Source organism: Falco naumanni, chromosome 7, assembly GCF_017639655.2.
Source record: "Falco naumanni isolate bFalNau1 chromosome 7, bFalNau1.pat, whole genome shotgun sequence".
NCBI lineage: Eukaryota > Metazoa > Chordata > Aves > Falconiformes > Falconidae > Falco > Falco naumanni.
Window position 1 is genome coordinate 31,430,811 of NC_054060.1, and position 25,687 is coordinate 31,456,497.

Below are 25,687 nucleotides of genomic sequence, written 5' to 3' on the forward strand. Positions count from 1 at the left end.
TAACTGAACCTCTGCCCCATCTCCCTAACAGTTCCGCGGATGGTTTAGGAGTAGAAAGGACTCAATCAAGCACAGAGGGCTTGAGCGGGAGGGGTAGCACTTGTATGTAGATCTCAGCTTTGATTTCTTATTTCTAACTTGGTGTCACAGCAGGGGAGCACATACACACTGGTGGCTCGGTACTGTAATGGGGGGTTGTACCTGTGCAATCTCCTTGACAAAGGCTTCTGCTCCCCTGTGTCACCTCCACAGTTGCAGTGGCCTGTGCAGAAGCATCCCTCTCTGCTGCACCTCACCCTTCTCTCAAGTTAAAGCATATGACTAGCTTTACACAAAGATGATCAGCTTTGCAAGAGATTAGAAACCCTTCTCCTTCTCCAGTAATTCATAGCTGCCCAAGAAAGAGCCACTAATCCTGACATACAGCTTCATCCCCAACAAGGAGTGCAAAGGTATGCCGAGAGCTACAGAAAAATCATCCAACTTCCAGAAGAGCAGGGAAAGCACAGAACCATCTCCTAGAGCATCTGGTTTCTGCAAACTGCGCTGAAAAACTGTCTCAGTCTGCCTGTGGCCGAGGCTTGAGGCTGCAACTGATAAGAAGTGCCCTGTGAGTAATAAGCCCTTAAATCAAACCAAAGTCATCCTGTTTCTTAGATAATGTTTATTGTTCTCATGGCAGAAAGCTGTCTTTTTGTGTCACCTGTTGGCTGACAACTCTGCTTTCAAGCAGTCTGCCAGCCCTATGGCTCCCATTGCAATAATGCTACAAATAATTTAAGCGCTACCACTTTGGATCAAAATTTTAATTAGGCACTATACCCACAAAAGGGGCTCTGTATAGCATAATTAAATAGAAAGGGTCTAAATAAACAGTAAGGTTTTACAAGTTACGTTATAGTTGAAAACAGCTGAGAGGCAAAGAAAGGAGCATTGAAGATGCATGATGTAAAAAGGCATTTCACAGAATGCAAACACTAAAACTTTTCATATCGCACAAACGGTAAAACACTACGAGCACGTGACCTCCCTTTGATTTGGAAGAATCTGTGCGGGGCACAGGGCATTTGTTTTTTTTCCTTCTGCTAGTCAGCACAATGAAATATTTCACATGGAAACCCAAACAGTGGCAAAGAGAGCCATTTGTCCTTCAGAAAGAAATAAATACTGCAGGAACAGGTAAAATCAGTAGGAACATCTGGTTCAGTCAGGCCATGTGATGCTGGATCACAACGCCAAAACACTGGACAGTGCTGGGACTCCTCCAAATAGTCTTGCAAACAATTAGAACTGTAACAAGTCTGTTTGGCTCAGAGCTGCAAGACACTTGTTTCATGCTCATGCCTACTCCTTGAATCCACTGCAAGCGGTGACATTCAGGCTGAGCTGACCAGCTCAGCATTCAATTCTCTGTCTGCATCAGCTATTTACAATATCATGTTTGAACAACCCCTGTCAATATTTGATCCAAGAGCTGCATAAATCCTACAAACACGAGAAGGTTTCAATTTCACATTAAGGTAATGCTGAAAGTGGTGCTGCTGTATCATGTAAAGTCAGTGCACTGTTATTCCTCGAGAATGAAATTTCTGGTAAACGTAGTTTTCATTTCATTTCCCCCCAGTCCTCTCAGCAGCCCTTTCCCAGAGCCGTAGCTATTCCTGCAGTTCTGGGCTTGTGAATGAAAAGTTTCTAAATTCATCTTGGTTTATCATTGGAAGAATTCCTTCTTCAATGGGAGTCAGAATGGGCTCCTCTTTTATAAAATCTGGATCAAAGTTGCTCACATCATCTTTGGATTTCTGTCAAATAGAAAAGACAAAGGAAAGAGATGTCAGAAGTATGTATCATCTGCTTGATCCTTACTCTGCATCTTTAATCTAGTCCTGAGTGGAATGAACCACCACCTCCATAACCCAGGCTGAACTTGCTGAAAGCTTTTCCTGGGGCTGGAGTGGTGCAGCTGAGCGCTCCCACAGAGCCTCTTACAGGGCAAAGCCTTTTAGAGCCTCTGCAGGCTCCTGACAGGGAAACGTCTCACTGATTTAACTGACATCACCTCGGATGGGTTGCCTGCCCAGACATGGCAGGGCAGGGCACATAAATCAGTTCCCTTCTTCAAGCTGCAGCACGGACCCAGCCATTTGAAGCAGTTATCCGTCTTGTTTCCAATTAGCTGACTCCACACAGTCCCTTCTTATCTGCAGAGTGTCTCAGCTGGGCTTTGGGAAGTGGGGGGGATACACTCCTCTATGTGCAGGCCATTACATTTGCACAATAATGAATTACTGGGCCGTGGGAAGACAAATGGCTTGTGTCCTGGTGCTGGATTCCTGCGTGCCACAAAGTGGGACGGTTTACAATGCACACACACGAACGGGGCTCGTGGCACATTTTGACAAGGCGTGTGTTTTCCCTGCATCCAAAACAAGACGTTTCATTGACACTGAAGTCTAATGTTCCCAGATACTATCCAGCTCATGGTGGACTGAGGAGGCTCCCTTAGCCTTTGACTGAGGCCAAGAAACAACGCAAAAGCCTGATCTTGAGCTGCCACAGCTCACCCAAATGCCTGATCCTGCACCCAGTGATCTTCATGGAGCAGGACTGGGTTGACGGTCGCCACTAAGAGCTTGCAGAGTGACCTCAGCAGGAGCAGCGTGAGACAAAGCCTCTCCAGACAACAATTTCCAAAGGCAATGAAGCCACAGAGACAACCTTGGGAAGGCTGTCCATGGAGAGCAGCACTCTTCTATCACAAAGCATCCTTAGAGCTGTGTGGCGACACTGAGAAAAGGGGCAGCATTGTGTCCTCTGCTGCCTGTCAGCCGTCTGAACCACCCAGCTGACAGTGGCCTGAGCAGGGACTACTGTGCTGGGTGCTGTACAGAGAGAAGAGAGAGAGCCTAGTTGTGAAGGGCTAGGTGGAGTGTGCAGGATGAGGATTACTTACCCTGTTTTGTATTTGGGGCAAGGCAAAGGGTAGCTAGGTGCCTGATGTGCTGCAGTTGCTTTTACAAATCTACATCTTTTGGCTGAGCTGCCTCTGCAAATCCAGCACGGAGGGGAAAAAAAGGTGACCTGTACAACGTCAGGTGGCCAACCAGCAGCCAAGCCAAGGCCAGAGACCTCACCTCCCGGCTCCTGGGCCAGGGCTTTTGTGCCGAGGCTGCCCTTCCTTCACCTCCTTTCCTTTCTCACAGGAATAAACCTGCTAACATTGCCCAGAAAAGAAAAAAACCCCAAACAACAGGAATCCCTTTCCCCCACCCCTCCTTCCCACGTACAATTCGAGGCCTGAATGGTGGCTCCATCTGACGCTGGTTCAGCAGGTCCCAGTCCAGATCTTTGAAGTAGGGGTGCCGCAGAATCGCACTCTCGCCGCCCAGCCCCAGGCTGCCCAGCCGCATGTTGGGGTTCTTTGTCATGAACTGCAAAACAAAAAGGGCTGTTTGTTTTCTCCCATCCGGCAGGGCCACAGAAGAGGGACCTATTAGCAGTTGCACAAAAGCTTGTCCTCAGCTTTCCTGTTGAACCCAGTAGCTGGCCAGACTTCTCGGTTTCATTGTACTGGAACCGCATGCAAGGAACTTGACTCACTCTCTAGAGGAAGAAGTTGGGGTGTATTTCTCCTTGGTCCTTTTTCTTTTGGTAAATCCTTGGTTACCACAATAAGAAAAGAAAGTTGAATTGCATCATTTGCAACATTATAAATGTTGCACGGTGGTTTTGGTGGTTATTTATTTCTGTATTAATTTTTCAAGAATACAAGCTTGCTCTCAAACGCTGCTCACCAGCCAGCCAGGTTTTGGACTGGAGTCGGCCCTGAGCTGCGTCTTTTTCCTAAACCTCAGCCTGCTGAAGCGCAGCCAGAAGCCTACGCTTTCCTTCCTGTCATCTCGGGAAACAGAGAGGAAAATGAGCAAGGCACTGGCTTCTGGAGTCCCCCAGACGCTGAGCAGATGAGAGCAGGCAGGTGACTGTCTCCTCTCTCGACACTGAAACGCTAAAAGAGGATTTCTTTTATGTAACGTTTTTACTCTGCTACCACTGAAAAGAAATCTCCAACCTCAGCCAAAGTGCCCTGATTTGCCTTTGCCTGGCAGCAACGAGAAAAGCCGTACATCATGCACACAGCACGAGAGGGTCCCGGAGGGTGCCCTTTACATCCCGACAAGAAAGATGACATGTGAATGCTGTGGATATTTCTTAAGGAGAAGGGAAATACTGGGGGAGGAGGGGGATCCTTTTGCCAGGCAGGAAAACAGCTAGTTGGCTTGTTAATTTAGGATTATAGTTCTTGAAAAAAATCAGTAAAAAACAATCTCTCCCCTCCCCTCAAGTATTTCTAATTCATTAGAGAAATCAGGTTATGTTTAAACTGGGAAAACAGCCGCTTTTATTTGCCTATTGAAACAGCAGCATAAAGTAAGCGGAGGTGTCCAGACGATTTCCTCGAAGATGAAAGAGCATTATGTTTAGCAAATAGCTGAACCAGCCAAACCAGACAATCGGTCACTGTTTCAGAAATGACCGAGTCTGCTGCATCTCAGCGATGGCGAAGTGAAAAGACGGGGAGGTACAGCGGGAGACCAACTTCATTCTGACTGTAGGAGCTTTTCAGAAGGTACAAATTCTCCTAGGACGAGTGGATAAAAGGCCTAGTCATTCCCTGCCTAGAGAGAAGACAAGGAGAAGACAGAAAGCTGCCAGATTTATTTTAGAAGTCTCCCCAGTACCCTGTCCTGAGGGGGCTTCAGAGCCAAAGCAGATGGGGCATCAGCAGCTGAGACCTTGCAGGACACCAGACTCTGCTGACATGAGCCCAAAAACCCCAGCTCCAGCCTGACCTCCTGAGCCTTTTGAGCATGTGTGCTGCCACAGGATTCCCTATAGCAGAACTGTTTTCTGCCATTCCACCCAAAACATCAGCAGAAAGAGCTGCCGAGTGCATCCAGATTTGTAAGATCAGTCCCCAGGAGAGGAGCAAAGCTGAGGTGGCTCTATGCAGCTGGGGTCTTCCCATGCTTCTCGGGACTCTTCAGCCCTCAGTCCTGCAGCATTTCCAGGGGCAGGCCCGAGGACAAGCACAACTTCACTGTCTTCCCAACCCCTTCAACCTGTTCTTCTCCCTTTCTACCAGCAGAACCCCAACACAATTTGTTTCTCAAGAGACTCTGCCCCAAAATTTCTGTGGGCTACTGATCCCCAGACAACAGCTTGGTTTCCAAACAAGAAATGGGTCAAGCCAAAATCTGAGCCCTGGTTCAGACAAGCCTTTGCAAGTCTTGAACTCAACTTCTTTGGTTTGCAAAACAGGCCAGAAATCTCCTGGCAGCCCTGTTTTCCTCTAGAAATTCCTTGCCCAGCTTCTTTGTCCCCACAGATGGATATCTGCACCTCACCAGCTTTTATTTGCATTGCTGGAACACCTAGAAAGCTCAAACAAGATCAGAGCTTGCTGGTGCTGAGAGTGGTAGAGGCCAAAACAGTCCAAAAAGACAAGACAAAAAAGAGAGAAGAGCTGGGAATAATTCCCATGTCTGCCAGCTCCTGACCTACCGCTGCCTCCATTATACCAGGAAGCTTCTGCTAAATGTGGAGAGAGAGGAAAAAAAAAAAAAAAAAAAAAAGAAAACAAATAATCTCTCAAAAGGGCCGGTAACATGCTTTGCTTAGGTTCCCATTCATGCTCTACCATATAAGACCAAGACACAAACCGGACCGCCCATTCCCAGACCAGTTCAGAGCCCTGGGATATAAAAGTGTGTTTACATTCCTATTTGCTTGCTTTATTCCACACGATGCCAAAATTGCACCAAGCGAAGGCATCCGATGCAACAAGCCGAGAGCCAACGTAAATGCATTCCTGGCTGCTTAAAACACCTTTTTTTGTTCGGACAATGAGGATTAGGCAAGGGCCATTCCTTGAGGTGGGGCGTTTTGAGCTCTGAAGAGGTAAAATGTAACACTCAAACCAAAATGACTGTTCAAATTCAAGCAGCCAGCTCCCATGTGAGCGCCGGGCCCGCGGCCTCAGAAAGCTCAGCGGGGTAACTCCGGGCACCCCCTACCCTGCGCCAGGCGCCCACAGGAGGCAGGAGGAGAGGAAAGGCTTCAGCTTCACCCGCTGCTGGAGCACGTCCCCTGCCCAGCTGCTGCGAGCGATGCCGGGCTGCCCCAACCCCCCTCCAAATTAATCCTTGCCTCTGACAGGGGCGCGCTGCCCTACGGGACGGGACGCCCATCAGCCAGCACCTTCCCCAGCTGGCAGGCAGGAGCTCTGTGCTGCTGCCTCTCGTGCTCTGTCAAAATCGGGCTTTGAAGCAGGAGGGTATCCAGGGCTGGAGGGACCACCAGCACCACAAACCTCCCCGGACACATTTCTCTAAGCTTGTTCCCCAGACAGCAGGACCTTGAAAGCGAATATAAGTCACACACTCTGCAAACAGTACCAAGGCAACGTGAAGAGGCCCCCTTCCATGGCAGGCAAACACACCTAGTCTGCTTCAGCAAAAGGGTACAATATAATTTTGAAGACCAGTCGGTCCTTACCGTTGACTGAAACCCCGATACACATGTGGTACGCTGTGCTGAGACCTCTCAATTGCATCCGTGCATGGGAACCAGCCCCAAAACTGTCACCTTTGAACGGCATCATGCGGTACGTGAAACACGGTCCTGTATTCCAGACTCCCTCAGCACCACGGCACGTTACTCTGCCCACAGATGTGCACATGCCTCCGCACCCGGGGGTTGTGACAGACAACATGAGACTGGCCATTGCTGCTCCTCCCTTACACCAAATCTCCTGATGAATTCTGGAGGCGGCAGGTCCATCACAGCCTGGTGAAGGCGGGATGTTTCCTCTGGGAAGTGGCTCCAGGCTTTATTTAGCAATTGGGCTGAAAAGCAGGCGTGCCAGCAGTGGCTCCAACAGAGCCAGTATGGCTGTTTTGCACTGGAACAGTTATATACCTCTTGCAGTAAGGCAGGTAGAATTAAAGGATGAAATTTTAGAAGCCAGTTTCCACTGAAATGAGTAACTAACCCTCTCAAACACTATTTGAATTGACCAGAAATTATTGCACTCACAAAGAAATGGATGAAGTTTTAGTTTGTGTTGTCCAGTATGTCAGGAAAAAACAAAAGACTACAATGACCTCTCAAAGGCTCAAAAGCCCATGAATCCTTCTCTTTCTCTCTGGAGAATGGCAGAGAACTGGATGAATGGCAGAGCTCAGAGGGTTGTGATCAGCGGCGCAGAGTCTCGCTGGAGCCTGTAGCTAGCTGTGTTCCCCAGGGGTCAGCGCTGGGTCCAGCCCTGTGCAACTCTTTCATCAGTGATCTGGATGAAGGGATGGCGTGTCCCCTAGCAGGTTTGCTGGTGACACAGAACTGGGAGGAGCAGCTGATACACCACAAGGGTGTTGCCATTCAGCAAGACCTGGACAGGCTGGAGAGGAACCTAACAAAGCCCAACAAAGGCCAGGAGGAACAGCCCCAGGCACCAGCACAGGCTGGGGCTGAGCTGCTGGAAGGCAGCTCTGCAGAGAAGGCCCTGAGGGTTCTGGTGGACAGCAAGCTGCCCATGAGCCAGAAGTGTGCCTGGGTGGCCAAGAATAGCAATGGGATCCTGGGGTGTATTAGGAGACACGTGGCCAGCAGGTCGGGGGAGGTTGTCCTCCCCCTGTGCTCTGCCCTGGTGAGGCCACATCTGGAGTGCTGTGTTCAGTTCTGGGCTCCCCAGGTCAAGAGAGACAAGAGAACTACTGGAGAGGTTCCAGCGGAGGGCTATGAAGATGATGAGGGCACTGGAGCATCTCCCTTCTGAGGAAAGGCTGAGAGAGCTGGGGCTGCTTGGCCTGGAGAAGAGAAGACTGAGAGGGGACCTTAGCGCTGTATGCAAATACCTGAAGGGCTGGTGCCAAGAGGACGGGGCCGGGCTCTTTCCAGCGGTGCCCAGCGACAGGACAAGGGGCAACGGGCACAAACTGCAACACAAGAAGTTCCACCTGAATATGAGGAAGAACTTCTTTACCTTGAGGGTAACCGAGTACTGGCACAGGCTGCCCAGAGAGGCTGTGGGGTCTCCTCTGGAGACATTCAAAACCCAACTGGAGATGGCTCTGTGCAGCCTGCTGTAGGTGACCCTGCTTTAGCAGGGGGTTGGGCTGGGTGACCTCCAGAGGTCCCTTCCAACCCCGACCACTGTGGGATTCTGTGATTCTCTCTCTGCCTTAGGCAGGGCAGACATTTCTCTGCTGCAAAAGGGTGGCATCTGATGGCCCATCTCGTACTCCTCTGCTATCCAATGGCACTTTTAGCAAAGCAAACAAAGAAAATGGATATCTGAGGAACTTAATTAGAAGTTCAGCCTTCATCTCTGAGGTAAGTAGCTGGAGCCTATACCCACATCTCTGGCCCTGTAAGAGGCACTCCTGCAGCAGAAGGGGTAAGCTGAGTGCCCAGAGCACACAGACGCTGCCCTCCGCACACATGCAGGCTGAGCTGGGGAAATGTTTTCAGAAGTGCAGCTAATATTTCACCTGAACCCTTCAGCTGCATTCAGAAGCAGTTGGGAAATGTCTTAAAAAGCGTTGGCTGTTCCTGGCATCCATGGGAAGCCACAGTTTGACTCTTGCTTCACAGGCTAGATAGCGCTAAATGTCCTTCCAAGTACAACCCTCCAATGTTTTCAGGGGTGATGAGAGAAGATGTTCAGTAAGAAGTTTTTTTGTGGCAAAATGTCATCTCCTGATGTTTATTAAGTAGCTCTAATTTTGCACGATAATCCAGACTCTAGCATGAATCTCAGCCTCTGGCACACAGAGCTCAGTGAAGAAACACAGAGAAAAAAACATTCAACACTAACAACAAGGCAAGCCAGAGATTCCTAAGCAAAAAGAAACATGTAATCGCCAAAATCCATGATGACTCCCAGCAAAACCAACAGCAAGACTATCAACCTTAAACCTGAACCTGGCCATCAAGCCCTGGCTCTGTGATCAAATCCAACCGTGGGGAATTATCCTGTTCCCGGTGTAGAGCCTCTTGGGAGCTTCCTCGGGCTGCGTCCCTTTGGGCTACACCAGCTGGCCGAGCAGCAAACTTGAGCAAGGCTCTTGCTGACCTCAGCTAACCCTCTCCGCAGCATCGCAGCCAAAACCAGCAGCTGGAATGAGCCAAAAACATGACTTCACGAGATCGTTTGAAAACATTTACTGAAAGAGAATGCAGCAAGCCGTGACAAGAAATTAAAAGCTGGAGATTAGTCCACGGAGGGCCTGTGAAGTTACCAGGAAAAAATGCAGACATAGCAGTGCCAACCATGAGGAAAAGTCTGCGTCAGCCCCAGGAACTCAGCCCATGAGCAGGTGAGGGGAGAGCAGAGGACCCGCACTGGTCCTCCCTTTCACCCACTACATGGCTCAGACCATGCTGGGAAGGGATCCAGTTCTCCCAGTCTGCTGAACAAGGCTGTACTGGACTTCTTCAGCACTGTTTAGGTGCAGTGTTGCAACTTCTGTCTCAAGAGGCTGACTTTGCAAATCAGTCTAACGGCCTGCAAGTCAGTGAAAAGATGTTTGCATAGAAAGCAGATGCTTCCAAGCATTAATGTCCTCAAATCTGCAAGTTCCCTTTCTCAATACTGGGAATCCCTGACAGGTTTTACCTAACTCATGTACGTGCTACTTGCATCAGAATAATTAATTTCATGAGTAATATCATAGTGACTAGATTATGACAAATTGTGCCACATTCTAGGAAACACCAAGGAACCCAGACCCTTTCACAGAAGTAATGCACTTCAGGAAGAGGAATACGGCTTTCTGCTCAGTCACTCCCTTCACACTGTCAGCCCTCTGGACAAGGAAGAAATCGTTATTTCTTGTATTAAAGTAAGTCTGAGATGCACCAGCTCTCGTCAGGACTCCACTGCCCTGGGCAGGGTGCATTTACCTTGGAAGAGAAAGCCTGTGCCCCAGGGCAGCTCATCTTTCAAATGCAAGCGCAAAGCAGGGGTGGAGGGTATCCCCCATCTTACAGGCAGGGAACAGAGACCCAGAGAAATTCATCACTTTATCTTGCCAGGAGCCCAAGGGCAGCCCGTCACGGATACAATGGCAGACCCTCAGCCTCACCTCTCCACCACACCACATGCCTCAGAGGAACCTTGTTCAGGACTGTACAAATGCAAGAGTCAAGCCCAAACCATTAAAGGAAAGCAAGATCTCCCTGTTCATGGTATTAACATTTCCTGCCTGTTGGTGTTTCTCCCGTGTCACTACCAAAGTGAAAAGCAGCAGCAGCACAGGAGATGATCGCCCTGAAGTCTCCCCTGTAGTAATGAGGGAGAGCGGGAAGATCAGGAGATACCCAACATGGTCGCCTTCATTAAGATTCATGAGCTAAACTAACAGGGCAGAAATTAACTCGAAAGGAAATAAGATTTCTCAAAGATCTATTTGATCTCAGACAAAAGGGAATCATTATATAAATAGAGTAATTACTTTAATTAAGGTTTCTCTCCATGAATCTCTCGACTGAATGCTGCAGTGCCGAAAAGAGTTTGGCCGCCTATTATGTAAGGCAAACAAACCCGCAGTCTGCGGTTTCATTAGCCTTCATCCACCCTAAACAAAGGAGAAGAAGGATGGCTCTATGGCTCCATCTCTTAATGCATTATTTTTAATGACTGGAAGCCAGTAGGCATTAGCATAGCAGAAAGACTTTTTTTCTGCCTTCTTTCTTTTTTTTTAAAATAAAACGTTGCTCATATTGAGCCAGTCTTGTCTTTTGCTCTCTTAGGCAAGGCTCCCATCACTCTCCATCACAGCCCTGCTGGGGTGATGCTCCCACGCATGCCTCACGTCCCCGTACGAGAGCAATAATACACAAGGGGGTTATGGGGAGCAAGGGAATTGGCACAGCCTGATTTCACTAAATGGTGTCAGCAGAAGCTCCACGGCCCTGGGAGCAGGGTGGCTGGAGAGCTCTCCCATGGAAGTCCTCACACTGAGGGCGGCTCAGCTGGTGCCTGGTAACTTAAACCGCAGCAATTTGGCTGTGGGTGTGAGCCAGGCACTGGGGAGCCCAAGTCCTACTGAGCTTCAATGAAGATTGTGCTGCTGAGAACAGGACTTGGAGTCACTGTGGCTCTCCCGAATGCTACCTCTGTTTTAAACTGTGATTTGCTCTGCAGCCATTAGAGGCCACGAGGCGTTTTGGCTTCCTACCCTGCACACAGCAGGATAGATTGCTAGAAGCCCCGATTGTACCAATGCAATTCATCTTGGTGCTGAGCCAGAATGCGACTCACACATGCACAGGATGCTTCCACCCTCATGCTGGGGTTCTGGCTACAGAAAACGGTGAACAGGTGAAATCCTTCGTTGCAGAGAAGCTCCAGTGAGTGCAGTGCCAGGGCTCAGAAGTACAAGACTGCCCTGAAAGCATCTCAGGGAGGGGGGGGGGGGGGGGGGGGGGGGGGGTGTGGGGTGGAGAAGAGAGAGAGATATCTCCTTTATTTTCTTTTCCAGATAAAAAAGGAATGGGAAGGGAGGTAAGAAACAGTCTTCATCCTGCTTCTAAAAGCCAGAAGACTGTAACTAAAAGCATGACAGCGGTCACACACTTCATGTGCCACCCGCAGGCAGGAAGGACAAAATGTCAGTGCAGTGGATATTAGGCAGGTTAAGTTTGATCTCACTTTCCCCTAGTGCAGACATGGCTGCTCAACGCTGCCCAGCCAAAGCTCGAGGAAACAAGGACTAACTGTATTGCACACCGTGCTGAGCAAGAGAGAAAAGGAAAATAAACCAAGGTAGACAGGGCAACTCACATGCGGGACAGACACATCTGGCTCCAAATCTCCTAGTAGTGTAAACTGATGTAACTTTGCTGACTATCACCAGGAGAGAATGTGGCCCAACATATGGGAATTAAATGCTGTCTGAATAACTCAAATTTCCTTGCTGTGATGAAATCTACCTGTTTTCCCACCTCTCCCCACTCATCAGCAAATAACTCATCAACACTAATGCAAAATGAAAAGGCCACAAGTATCAAGTGCATATTGGTTTCTGATGATAGGTAGTGATTTTCGACACTCCTGCCTTTAGTACTCCTGTAATAATTAATAATAAACAGAAATTAACTTTAGTCATTAGATGTATGGAATATTTAACATAAGTTTTGGTCAAGATTTCACTCCAGAAATCTGTGTTTTCAGAACTGATGAAACAACCCCAGTTCCCACGTGGGTCACCAGCTGCACAGGCTGCTCAGACAGTATCAAGCTCTGGCTGCTGTTTTTAAATTACCCCAATTGGACTATAGGTACAACATGGGGATATGGAGGTCAATTACTAAATCAATACATCAATCAAAGTAACATAAACATGGAAGGAGAATGAGCATTGCACTTGTTAACAGACTGGGGGCATGATCCCACTCTCATTTTAAGCAGCGGTAAAATCTCCCTGGGGTTGCCTGGAAGAACAATTAATCCTTTTCCGATAGTCTTGTCAAGAGGAACTGGGAATCTATTACACAGCCCTGGGTGGCCTATTTACATAGGGTCAAGTACAAAGGGGACTAAAGTGCCCCTCACAAACCTGTAAAGGCCAATTAAGGGGGGGAAAAAATCACAGGAAAATACTTCAAAGGAGCTTTTTTGTTGTCTTGGTCATATTTTGATTCTTTTAATTTTAAGGCTCCTGAAAAGACACAGCAGGTCAGAAAGTTCAAAGCTGGAAGGACGAGTAATACCTACAGCCCTGAACAGCTTGGGCACTCAAGAGATTTGTTACCCCCATAGCGGTGCTGGGACCTCCCAGTTAGATGGACTCGCCCCCTCCACCGGGGGCTGCACAGCAAGAGCTGGTCCCGTCATCCAGTGATCATTCCCAGGTTCTCAAGGGAATCCTTGGGCCTTCCCCTAAGGCTGGATTTTAACAGACTTCACCAAAACTCCTGTGAGGGGCTATAATCGCACTGTTTAACTGTGGCAGAGCTGAGAAGGGAGCCCAGGCCACGAGTCTTGAGCTCGGCCACGGGAATCACTCCTTCCCAAGCACCTAGGAGCGAGCAGAAAAAGAAGAGCAGGAAGACAAAGTCAGCACAGTGAAAGCTCCTTCGCTTTTCTTCGCATTCCTGGCAGGAAAGAGGAGGCTGAGTCACACCTGGCAGTACAATAGGCTGGGTTAGGAGCTTTTCTTATGAGGCACATCTGAGCCTGCACACTGCGGACTTAAACACGAAGCTAATTTCAGCCTATTGGAAAGGGAAAGGTAAAAGACCTCGGGATGAATTTAGCCTTGGCTGGAGATGGCTTTAGCTTTCTTTCATGGTGAATTATTCAGAAGCACGGGAGTACTACTTTGGGGAAGAGGAGCGCTTCAGAAAAAGGTGTGATCAATCTGCAGAACAGAATAAAATCGCCGGGGAAAGCTATTTGTTGTTTGAGCATTAGGAGGCAAAGAGTAGGAGACAGCATGTTACAGAGATGGATACGCAAGCTCAGGCAAAAGAGGTAAGGCTGCAATCTGTGGTGGAGCATAGCCTCGCCACTTCACCACAGTGTATGTTCATGGCAAAAATGGGCCAGATGAGAGATCACTTGAAACTGCAGACCTCCTTCCCTGCTGGGAAACGACAGGCTCCGGTGTCCTGCTTTTGCAGCAGAGGCTTTGGAGCCAACCAGGAAATGCAAGATGAAAGCATGTCTAAAAAACAAAGGAAAAATGTGTACACAGATCCAGCAAAGAGCTTCACAGAGAGATTTATACATCGGCCTCACTCTGACAGCAAAAGCTCAATCAAACTGTGCAAGAGGATTTATGGAGCCTGCCAACTCTGAAGAGGTGCCAAGGAGAATGATTTATTGGCATATTTGAAGGCATTTTTAATATCTATCTGCCTTTGTTAGCATGCTCCTCAGCTCCGAGGATAAAGCAATGAGCTCATCTAGTTCCCTCTTTGATTTCAGTGGGTCCACCATTGTATTGTTCCTTTTCCTTTTAATCTTTGTCTAAAAAAATACTCCTGGCATCTGGTTCATTCAGAAACAAGTTCATTCTGGCTATTCCAGCACTGCATGTGAAACAGATTATCTGCCTTTTTCTGCCTGTTGGAGAGAGAGAACCTGGCTCAGATCTGTAGGATGCAAGTATGAAGGAGAGATACACGTCTCATGCACAGGGACGTAAACGTAGCCTCATTTCACACCTCGTAAGTGTTCAGGAGAGGACTGGAAAGCACAAACACAGGGGTTTGGTCTGGCTCACACAGTGGTCAAACTGACTGCCCAGGACTCGGGGAAAAGGTGAGGCACGAAGGCAGGAGGAAGCACATACGTATTGTGCTTGGATGTGCCAAGCAAAGCACAGCCCAGGTATTGAGTCATGCGCTGCCTGCTGCAGCATGCAGGGAGGATGCAGACACCCACCGTGGTATGTGAGCTGATGACAGCCCGTTCTGACCTCCCAGTACCCAGGGGTGTTGGGCCCCAAGCGAGTGCAGCGTATGAAGAGAATAAACTCCTCCAAAGTTCAGAAGACCTCACCCTCTGTGCTGACGTTAAGGGTGAGCAGCTGCGGCAAGTCAGCAGCTTGGACCATCCACATCTCTCCTGAACTTAGACATCCTTGTCAGCAGCCCAAAACCTGCCTTTCCCCTCCACTCCTGTCACAGCAGACCGCTCACTTTGACTACGTTAAAAAATCTGCCTCTTTCTGCTGTAAAAACCCTGGCTCTCTGCGTCCTCTACTCATAACGGCATTTTCAAGTTGCTTTCAGCGGTGGCACCAGCCTGGTTCAGCACAGAGCCCTCACCACCCGGAAAGCCTTTCCAAAGATAAGCTGCAGCACGCACAGGAGGGTTCCTGACAGAGGGTTTGGCAGTCACGGTGGTAAGGGCATGCAGCACCGCCGGAGTCAGCCAGGGCTCTGCTGGAGCTGTCACCCTGCACCCAGCCAGACTGGGCTGCCCCATGCTCTGACCAGGCAAGAAATAATCCCCCCAAACCCTGTGCTCCCCAGGGAGCCCTGGATGTAACTAACACACACACTCTAATCAAATTTATCTCACATTAGGAGCCATCACTTAGAATTCCTGAGAAACAATGGGAAAGACTGATCATGTTCACCAGAAGGAGGGGCAGAGGAGGGTACCCTTCAACTTTACTTTTTTTTCTCATCTAGTATCGTCTGCAAATTTAGGGAAGAAGAAACCATAACATACACACACACGCATTTTCCTAACTGCTACTTATTTCTGTGTATGCATACGGATACAAAAAGCATTTCTACAACTTACCACCACCATTCCCTAACTTAACCTCTTGTTTTAAGGTAGAATTTGGCCACATTTTGAAATAATATCCACAGGCTTCCCTCCATCAACTCCAGAAAAACTGCTGGTGGAGCAATACACTACTAATTATAGTACCTCGTGGGGAAGTCTCCTGTGTGTGATGGTTACTGGAGTGACTGAGGGACCTCAGGCAGCCTCCTATTCACTCCTCTGGGCAGCAAAGGAATGACAAACTTCTGTAGAAAGTTTTGAGTGGCTTTTTTAAATAACAAGATGAAAACTGGCTGAGCTGCTGGGGAAGGGCCCCCATACCTCTCTCCTGCTGAAGCGCTGTCTGCACTGCAACATTCCTGAGCCCCCTTCTTGCTCTCCAGAAAAGCACATGTGTGCTGCCTCCCAGCAAAGGGGTCGGTTCCACCACCGGTGAGCCCTCAGCGTTGAACATTGCTGTGTATGCTTGCTGTACAAGCAAGGCAAAAAAACTAAGGAACTAACTAAAAAGTTCTAGTTTCTGGGTATCAGTTGTGACGTGGGCTGACAGGAATGGGAAGAGGCTTTTTCTTTCTAGATCAGGGTTTTTTTGACTTCTTGATCGAGCTTCAAGGCTGTCTGGAGGCAAAGGGGATTTAAACTGTGGCACATTTAACCATTCCCCCTCCACCTGTTCCCGAGAACCACGCAAACTCCCTACAGGCTGCTGGCAGAAGCTGGGAAGGAAATTCTCACTCCCTCACCTTGTGCTCCAACAACCAAAAATGAGTCCGTAGAACAGGCTGTCAGAGCAGGACCTGGCTCCTGCCGACCCAACAGAGCATCACTATTGCTGGGGCTGAGTCAGAAGCACTAATTCCCACTTGATGTTAACCAGACCTTAAGCAAGTCTGCAAGAGCGAAGTCTAAAGGAGGAAGAGGGGGTGGAGGGGGTTGAACATATTAAGACTTTAGTGGTGCTGTTGGGGTACAGATAGTGTCAGGGTATCCGGAGTGGGGGAGGTGAACTCAGTGACACAAAGCAGCAGAGTTCACTAAACCAAAGTACTGGCCTTCTGAGTTAGTATCACTTCCAGGCTATCGTTCTCGAGAAAAACAGATAAAAGTTTTTATTTGCATCCTCGGTACTGTATGGCTGGCGTCATTCTCCTCTGAAATACGGGTCACCAAAAGGGCCGTCAAGCACTGGAACAGGCTGCCCAGGGAGGTGGTTCAGTCACCACCCCTGGAAGTATTTAAACAAGATGTGTAGATGTGGTACTTGGGGACATGGTTTAGGGGTGGGCTTGGCAGTATTAGGGTAATGGTTGGGCTCGACAGTCTTAAAAGGTCTTTTCCCACCTACATGAATCTGCGATTCTATGTTTGGCCTCAGCTGAGCTCCCTCATCTTTCAAGCCCTCTTGCTCCTCGCACTAATCCACCAAGCTTCCTCCAAGCTGTCCCACCTGCACTGGGGAGAGCACAGGCTGCTAAAATCACAGCCAGTTTGCTCTGCACCTTCCTCTTTTCTTGCCTGGTGTTTATTTGTCACACAAAAAACACCTGGAATGGGGCATAACCAGTTTTGCCCCATCTCTTATTTCCAGTAGTATTTTCTTCAAAATGCACGTTTTTAGCCAGCTGGAGAGAGAACAAGCTTTAGTTTCATTTGTGTCCCCAAAATATACAGCTACAGACAAGGCTGCCGAAGCTTTGCTTTTGGAAGGAGGAGTTCAGCTAGGCCAGAAGTGTTTCAGAGCTCACATTGAGACTGGAGGCTGGCACACAAACACTGAGACACCCTCGCTTCAGCAGACTCGGCTGTGACAGGAGTTCAGAAACCCAGGGTGCAGGAGGCACAGCAACGCTAACACTTCCCCAGGGAGATGCTTCTTTCTATCCCTGCTGTTACCTGGCTCTGAGAGTGAAAAGCTGCAATCGTTCATCCGAGTTTCCAAGCCTTTGGGCCAACCATTGCTGCTCCAGACCATCAGTCCATGGAGCGACGCAACAGGCTTAGCCCTTTTCTCCTCATCTGAAACCAGGCTTGGAAAGGAAAATCCCTGCAGCTTTCCCTGTGAATTTGCTTCCCATTACGCCATTGACTTTTGAGACCTGATTTTCACTGTGTGCCTTCATTCTCCCCTCCAGCGAAGCCTGACTGTGAGCAAGACAGTGTGACCGAATCACATTTGAGAAAGTCATACATGAAGTGAGCGAAACATGCTGCCAAAATACCACCCGCTTATGGGAAACAAAAGGATTGTATTTCGCTTTGCAGTTCACTCAGCTGAGGCCCAAAGCCTCTGCCTGCCAGGAAAGCCATCCTCTTCGCTCAAGCCCTTTTTGCTAGCAACAATTTATAAACTCAGAACATCAACAACATGCTGTAACAAAGCAATCTCCGGCTGCACTCCCACTGTAAAAGATACGGTGCGGCAGTCTCTGGCCTATGCGTGCTCACAAAGTTTCCCTTTCACAGTCTCTTCATCACCACACACACTGGTGACTACTCTGTCAGCTGATGGCAAAGAATATTTGAAAGACTTTCTTTTACAGACGCAAACAATACCTCCACTGGCATAAACTCCTTGAGAATGCATTCAGGTTGGGCTATGGAGAAATCTTTTTGGGGGGAATCAAAATCAAAGCAAAACTTATGTTTTGAATGAGCTGAAGTGGTCTGAATCCATTCAGCAGTAATTCTCCTTTTCTGCACTTTTTTTACTCTCACGAGAACATCCTTGCCCAGTTTGACTTGCTCACACAAGCAGGGGAGACAGTTGGAGTCCTCTCTGCCTGACTTGAACCATCAATACCTAGATTGCCCAGTGACACAGACAGGCCAGGGTACCTGAGTGAGGTTTTCTACTTCCCTTCTCTGGGAGTACTGACTCCAGCAAAACCCTGGTGATTTACACTGATTCAGCTCTGCCCTACTCTTCCCCCAGCTCTTGAGGAAAAATATTGAGGAAAAAAAAAACAACCCAGCAACAAGCCCAAACATTAAAAAGTGAAATAGATAAAACCTTCTTTTTCTAGAGCACAAGTATTTCTACTTTCAGTTCTAAACAATGTCCCAGGCCATCATGGTTGGGTTTGTTTTCCTTGGTAGCAGTGCTCAAAAAGACACCAGGAATACCCAGTGACCTAAATGAGGTCCTAAGGATGTATTTGGGTTATTACCAGGAAACTGCAAAGATGAACTGGATGCAACCTTCAGAAATCAGGTGGTTTCTGATGGGGGGAAATTGGTAAAGCACAAGTATGGTAAACAAAAGCAAAACAAAATAACAGCATCTGTGAAATGGGTCCTAAAACCTGTTATCCTTGTTTACAATGAAGCTCTTCATGAAAGCAAACAGATCAAGTGCTTTCTAAACCTAGACATATCCATTTGTAGAGCATCCCTAAACACCTACACCTAATTGCATCTTCCTGGCAGAAGAATTTCATTTTTGCTTCAGAGGTTTGTACCACTCAAGACTAAGCAAATTCTCACTAGTCCTGTTCAAGGTTAGAGGCCAGAACTTTTAGTGAGGGGATAATCCATTTATTAAGGCTATTAAGGCCTTAGCCCACAATACAAGAGACCTCAGGTTTAATTCCCTGGTCTTCCATAGGCTTCCCATGCCATGTAATTACTTACAATCATTTATGCTACTGCAGTAGTTGAGTGTTCTGATTTTCCAGAGCTCTTAATGTCATGGGTTAGAAACCACTGTCACAGCTGTAAATCAGGGAGCTCAAGTTCACACCTTGTTGGAGGTAAACACAGTAGCAGTTAGAAGAGATGCTCACATAGTAATAATTCTGTATCTAAGAGAACTCATATTAGCATCAGAAGTCTGTGAGAAAAAAGTATCTACATATTTAGCAGCTAGAAAATCTACCATCTTCCTTCATAAAAAAGCCACAAGGGAACAAAAAAGCCAGGTTCACCACTCTGTGTCACACCTAAAAACACTGATCAAACTTTATCAGTATACTGCAAACGTAATACCTCAGTAGTGATCACATCTGTCATCATCCAAAAGAAATCAAAGCGCGTGGGGTGTTTACATTTAAATGTAGAACCCCAGACAATCTCATGACAGGATGTTTCCTTCCCGTTAAAGCCAACATGCTCTGATGCCTCTAAAAGCTCAGCATAAGAAAGAGAGAAGGAAATGAGGAGCTCTTCTAGCAAGCAGCTCTTGATGCCAAAGGCAGCCACTGTGAAGTTGCAGAAATTCAGGCTCTAGCCAGCTAGCGTCAGTGGTGTAAAACCAGATGCAAAAGTCACCTCCAGGCAGCAGGCACCCAGGGAACAGAAACACTGAAGAACTGAAGGTCCATTAAAAATTTCAATTGCAAATTCTCACTAGTCAAATCACAAGGCTCCTGGTTAATGCCCTAAATTTCAGCCTTTTTCCAAAAGCAGACATAGCGCAGCGCTTCTCTCAAGTAATAAGGGTGTTTCAGGGAGGCAGTTCTGCTTTACTGTGGGTTTCACCAGCAACACAGGATACAGCAGACAAGCGGAGTGGCTGGAGAGGAAACCTTTTTCAGGCAAGTAGCCAGCAACTGTTAAGTTGACTGTGCAGTTTTGGAGACACTCAGCTGATCTCTCTTTAAATTCTTAGCTCCCTCCTCGATTCTGGCCCTTTCTCCAGTGCCTCCCATCATGCTGCCTGCCTGTTAATCACAGAAGGGACCCGCTGTTGAAAGTCGGGCTCTGAACGTGAGCTACAGCAGCCTGGGGTGACTGCGGCTTGTGCTGGCTGTTTCTACGAGGTTCCTATCAGAATTAAGAAAATAAGCGTTTCATCAAGAGGCTAAACCACAAATCATATTTTATTATACCCTGAAGCTTCTGCTACGATGCGCATCTATCTGATCACATTTTACCTCCATCTCTAAGATACCTGTAACAAATCCACTGCTATTACTTGTCACCGCAGAAGAGGAACTGGCTCAGGCATTCAAGAGTCCCAATCCAACATGAACGCTGCTCCAGAAGCTGCAATGGGTCTGAACTTTATTTTTTTCTTTTAAACATGTTGCAGGTTATTTCCAAAACCCAAGACGGCCTTCAGCATGACAAACTATCACTCCTGAGTTCAACCTGTGATTTCAAAGCACAACCCCTTGCACCTCTTCAAGAAGTGGATTTTATTCTCGGTTGATTTCTGTGGAATTTATTACATGCATTTTCAGCTACAGAAAGTAGTTGCTCAGTTCATATACAACAGAAACCTTTCAGTAGAAAACTCCCAGATTCTTGCTACTGAAGGTCTGATGGAAACAAACTCTCCTTCCTTTAAATGGTCCCATCATTCATCACCCCATTTCTCTGGGTCAGCGCTCCACAAGTTACTCCGAATTACTACCTTACCCAGCTATTTCTTAGACCCTCTATTACCAAATATTTAGTAGTACCCAGTCTTAAACGCATCTTTGTTCACAGTGCTTTTGCAAGGAAAGGGAATACTCTGACCCTTCTCCCTCCACAGGGAGCTTAGAGATATTAAGTGATTTGATCAGGGAGGCAGGAAGAAGTCAGTAGCAGAACAGCCCGGTTAGGTCTCCTGATTTGTAGGTTAATACCCTTGTCATTTAATCACCTTTTGATTCATTACAGTAAAGGCAGGCAGTTCCAGTGAACTAGGCACTGTTTTTACATGCGCAACCTGAAATCTTAAAAAGCTTCAGTCCCGTGTCACAGGCAAAGATGTGAGGCACATCGATAAGAGAGCTCCTGGTAGAACTAGGACTAAGTGCAACCAGCAACAGCTCTCCTCAAACTGTTTGCTGTACAGCCCCACTTTTTTTCTCCCAAACATGCAAAAATCAAAAACCTGTCTTCATATTCAGGCAGACAGCAATCCCTGGGGATGGATGACATTACCAACAGTCAGCACAAAGGATTATCATGAAGACTTCACTTCTTTGCAACTCCAGTCGCATGGAAATCATATGGTCACTACTGATTAAATACTGTGTGTACCTGCTGCTTCTGTTCTGGAAGATGACCATATGTTGTAAATCATTAAGTCAGCAGGGGAATGCCCAGACACACAGACACGCACACACTTTGCTTGCCAAGTTGGCTGCTGAACCGTATAAAGGACATAACTATGCAAATACACTTAAGTGTGTCAGGGCTTTATTTGTTTGGGTTTTTTATTTACCCTTCAGTCCAAGATAAGAAAAGGGTCAGGGTCATGATAACCACAATTTCTGAGTACCCACACTCCAACTCTGTATTCTTTTGTTGGATTCAGGCTGAAGAAAGCCAGGACAGAAAGCACACAAATAGTCAAAGGAACTCACTGCTTTGAGGATTGCCACTGCATCCTGCTGGAGCCATGTCGGATAGACAACTTCATCATTCAGAATGGCCTCGAAGAGGTCGTCCTCATTCTCTGCCTCAAAGGGCGCATGGCCACACAGCATCTCGTACAGCAGCACACCCATGGCCCACCAGTCCACGTCAGGGCCATACAGCATCTCCTGCAGGATCTGAAGGAGGGATGGGAAAGAAATATCAGCCTCGAAGCTTCTTAAACTGAGCAGGGGAGGAAAAAGTATTTGGAAATACTACCACAGAAGTTCTCGCTATGCCCTAACAGTGTGCTCTGCTAGGCCGGCTGTATGTCCAGGAACATATAGGTGATCTCAAGCTGGGAACCCCCAGAGCAGCACAAAAGTACATCAGATACATTAAGTAAGGGTTGAACTAGCTTAACTGCTCACAGGGTCACCTGGGAAACGATGCTAGGGCTTAGCAGGAGGAGAAGAGGCACTCCAGCAAAACTGTCTGAGCCTCAGAAGCAGCAGAGCAGCCATGTGTGCGGGTTGACATCACCTCTTCCTTGCGCCTGGGAAGAAAATGCTTACCTGGCTGTAACAGCAAGGCTTTCAGCTGGAGAGGGGAAGAAGTGTGAGTGTGTGAGAAAGGGACAAACACCAACCACAGACAAAAATTCAATTGTGTTGAAGAAGAATCCGAAACCCTGTCAGAACATCTAGCAGCATCTGGAGGGCAGCTGTTAATTAAAGAGGTGTTTATTAATTTTGTAGTGAGATTGGGGAATGACAGGCAACGGGAGAGGGGAGAAAAAGGAACTGGGAAATACGGGCGAATTCAATCTCCTTTCAAATCAGACTGGGCCATTATCTGCATGTGTGTCTCAAGATTTTTGCAGCTGTGCCTCAATTTTTCACCTCACATGTCCTAAAGAAAAATACAGGCTTATCTCAGTGCCTACAGCAGCCTGAAGTTTCCTCGTGCTTTGCTTGCACAAGGGACTGATAACACAAGCATACATCTAGGAGGAAATCTTGCACCTGGCACTCAAAGTGTAGCTGATGACACCAGAAAGTACACGTGCTAACCTAAAAAAAAAAAAAAGCTAACCTAAGCTTTTCATATTGTAACCAAGTTTTCCTGGCCAAAGCCAGGTTTCCTATACCTCTGGAGCGATGTAGTCCGGTGTACCGCAGAAGGTGGCTGTGGTAATGCCATTGTGAATGCCCTCTTTGCACATTCCAAAGTCTGCCAGCTTGCAGTGACCCTCATGATCCAGCAGCACGTTATCCAGCTTCAAGTCCCTGCAACAAGAAGCATTCATCAAGTCACTACATGCTTGGAGCAGCCCCAACACAAATGGAGGCAGCATCCCAGGCCTCAGAAGCTTAACCTGTAAACTGGACAAGCCTAATCATCATAAAAAAAAATAATAAACAGAAGTCACGCAGGAGGGGTTTTCTTTTGCTTCGTCTCTTACAAAAGGGAGGGAGGAACAGACGTCCTGCTGAACTGCAGTTAATATGGGCAGGTGCTATACAAGTTCGCCCACATGGCTTTCCAAACACACCGCAAGCCTGGCTGGCAGAGCTCCTGCTCATTTAGCTCTGGGACTCACTAGAGCAGAGGTTGCCAGAGCTGTCAAATTGCGTAATGATGTTATGATGCAGCAAAACGCACCGTATAGGACATGCTCTGATTCAGCAAAGCGCCACGCTGGGAGTGCACAGCTGAAGCTGAGGAGGCGTGCAAGGTCTCTTCAGAGAGGCAGCAGGTCCCCTCTCCTCCTGAGGTGGGGGGTTAAGTGCCAGGCTTCCCTGTATCAGGGCAAACCTGGCTGACAGACCCCACCTGGAGCGTTACCCAAGCTGTAAAGAAAAGAAATTCCCTGCTGACACCACACCACACGGGCAGGGGGCATCTCTGGCCAGCAGGGGATACCTCCGTCACAATGCAAAGTGTTGAAGAGTCCCCTCAGATATATTGATTCCAGCAGGACTGCACTAATGCAAGAAATGAACACCCCCCGTAGTGCTTATCAGGGTGGAGACCTCCTTGTCACTGTCACAAGAGACCTGCAGCCCAGCAAGCTGCAGAAAGGCACATTTTCCAATACGTCACCTCTAACAGCCTAGGAACTCCTCACCAAAAGCAGAGCTGCCGAAATGAGAGCGCCCTAACAAAGCTTATCAGCCTGCCTGACCTTGAGATTGCCTGAGGGAATAGCCCACGGTCAGAAGCACTGTCAGGAACATGACCAGCAAGCACGGGGTCATCTGCAGACTTAGGCAGTGCCTTCCTAAAAATACACAACAGCTCTCTTCAGCTGCCAGACAAGCTCTAGGCACCGTCACAGACAGAGGAAAGGAGCTCTGACAGGAGCTCTGTGCAGTACAAACAGGTCACACAGGTCATTTTTTTAACTGTCTCAGGTATTGGCCCAAGAGCTGCACAGAGCCCTCACAGCAGCTCCAAGGCAGGGAAGTGTGACCATCACCAGTTTTCTGAGATGGAGGACATCTTACAAGCCTGTGCAAAGCCACTGCCAAAGTCATTCTGATGCCCAGATAAGGATCAAATAACTAAATATATTTGAGGGTCTCAGGGTCCCTCCTTGAAATCCCTGCTGGAACTTGATCCGTCTTGCCCAGTGATTGGACATCTATTTCCCCAGGAAGGGGGAGCAATGGGGAGGGTGGTAAACACGGGTGATGACACCTACGTATCAGTATGAAAATGTATGGGTGAGCTGAAATCTGAATCCAGCTCGATCCTGTTCATCCTCCATCTATGATCTTGAAGTGAAAATTAGGGGGTCGATTGCTCTGTTGTGCATTGGCATTTCTACAGTCAGCACCAGCACCCTCTCTGGCGCTTGAGACAGCTCTCCCTCAACCTCAGTGTTGCAGTGGAAAGATCAATGACACATTGTGCTAGACAATCAGAGCCATATTCCGTCCCAAAGAGATAAGAAGAAGTATTAATAGCCTCACTTGAACAGATGGGAAAGCGCGGGGCAGAGGTTAAGCAATTTGCCCATGTCTCCCAGAGCCAAGACTGAACACCAGCTTCCTGAATTCCAGCTCCAGATCTTTATCACAAGATCATACATCCTCTCCCTTCGACACGGCACGGCAACACAAGTCAGCAAAAAGCCCCCTGCAATGACGCTGCCCTTCCCAGCAGGCCCACCGGCTACCTGGTGGCCAGTGAAATCTGGATGCTGAGGACAATGCCCATGACTGTCTTATGCTGCAGTGTTTGCTCTGGGTGGGACGCTCAGCAGAAGACACTCATTTTTCCCCTTCTGAGAATCAGAAATGGCTACTAAGACATGTGGGCAAAGGCTTGTCCTGGAAAGACTTTAGGCGAGCACAGTGAGAGGTATTGTACGTGCCCGCCCATGACAGTACACCTTCAGCAGCAGTTTACAGCCAAAGCTCCTGTTGCTCTTCCCTGTGGTTCCTGGCAGCACAGGGAAGCCCTCCAAGCATGAAGGCAGGCCTTGTTTCCAAGAATCTGTAATGATGTGGTTGAAATGTTCAGTTTATTCTCGGTTCAGTTTTAAATGCAGCAAACACCTCTTTGGTCCTGGGCGGCCCTGACTGTTGGGGGCTGCCCCTGAAGTTGCAACTGGAAGGGGAATTTTGGTGAACTTGCTTGGAGATCCCCTATGCAAACCTCCCCCAATCCCTGAAACATCTGCCGTGTCCTGGCATGCTTTGGGAAGATCTCAAAATACACTTTCCTTATATCCGAGCTAGCAGAACCTCAGTCGCATACATTGGGTGAGCAGGTTACAGTCCCTCACGGAGAGCCTGAGGAACACTGGGAGGACACAGCCACGAGGCAGGGCCAGCTCGGCAGACCCGAGGCCAGGCTCCGCCACTTCCCAGCCCCTGCCCCGCAGGCCGTGCTGCAGAAAGCCCCAGGTCCCTGCTAGCTGTGTAACGCACCGCGCTCGCTACAGCACCAAGATGGCAGGAGCTTCTGCAGGTGCAAGAGCCCTGCGCTTGCTGCGTCCTCCCAGAGAGCCTCTACAGATGTAATCGGCATTAAATCTAAACTGTTCGCCTCTCGCTGGGTGAGTACAGTTTTAACCAC

At 48.1% G+C, this 25,687-nt stretch overlaps 1 protein-coding gene across 1 annotated transcript in view; it reads right to left on the reverse strand.

Moving 5' to 3' along the window:
• Positions 1–649: 649 nt before the first annotated feature.
• Positions 650–25,687, reverse strand: part of PRKCH (protein kinase C eta) — a 121,684-nt gene continuing 96,646 nt past the window's right edge. The window contains exons 11-14 of the mRNA XM_040601381.1: positions 22,749–22,887; positions 21,607–21,795; positions 3,288–3,431; positions 650–1,802 (exon numbers count right to left, since the gene is read on the reverse strand). Of these exons, the coding sequence (XP_040457315.1) occupies positions 1,656–1,802; positions 3,288–3,431; positions 21,607–21,795; positions 22,749–22,887 (619 nt within the window). The 3' untranslated portion in view covers positions 650–1,655. The remainder of the gene's footprint in view (positions 1,803–3,287; positions 3,432–21,606; positions 21,796–22,748; positions 22,888–25,687) is intronic.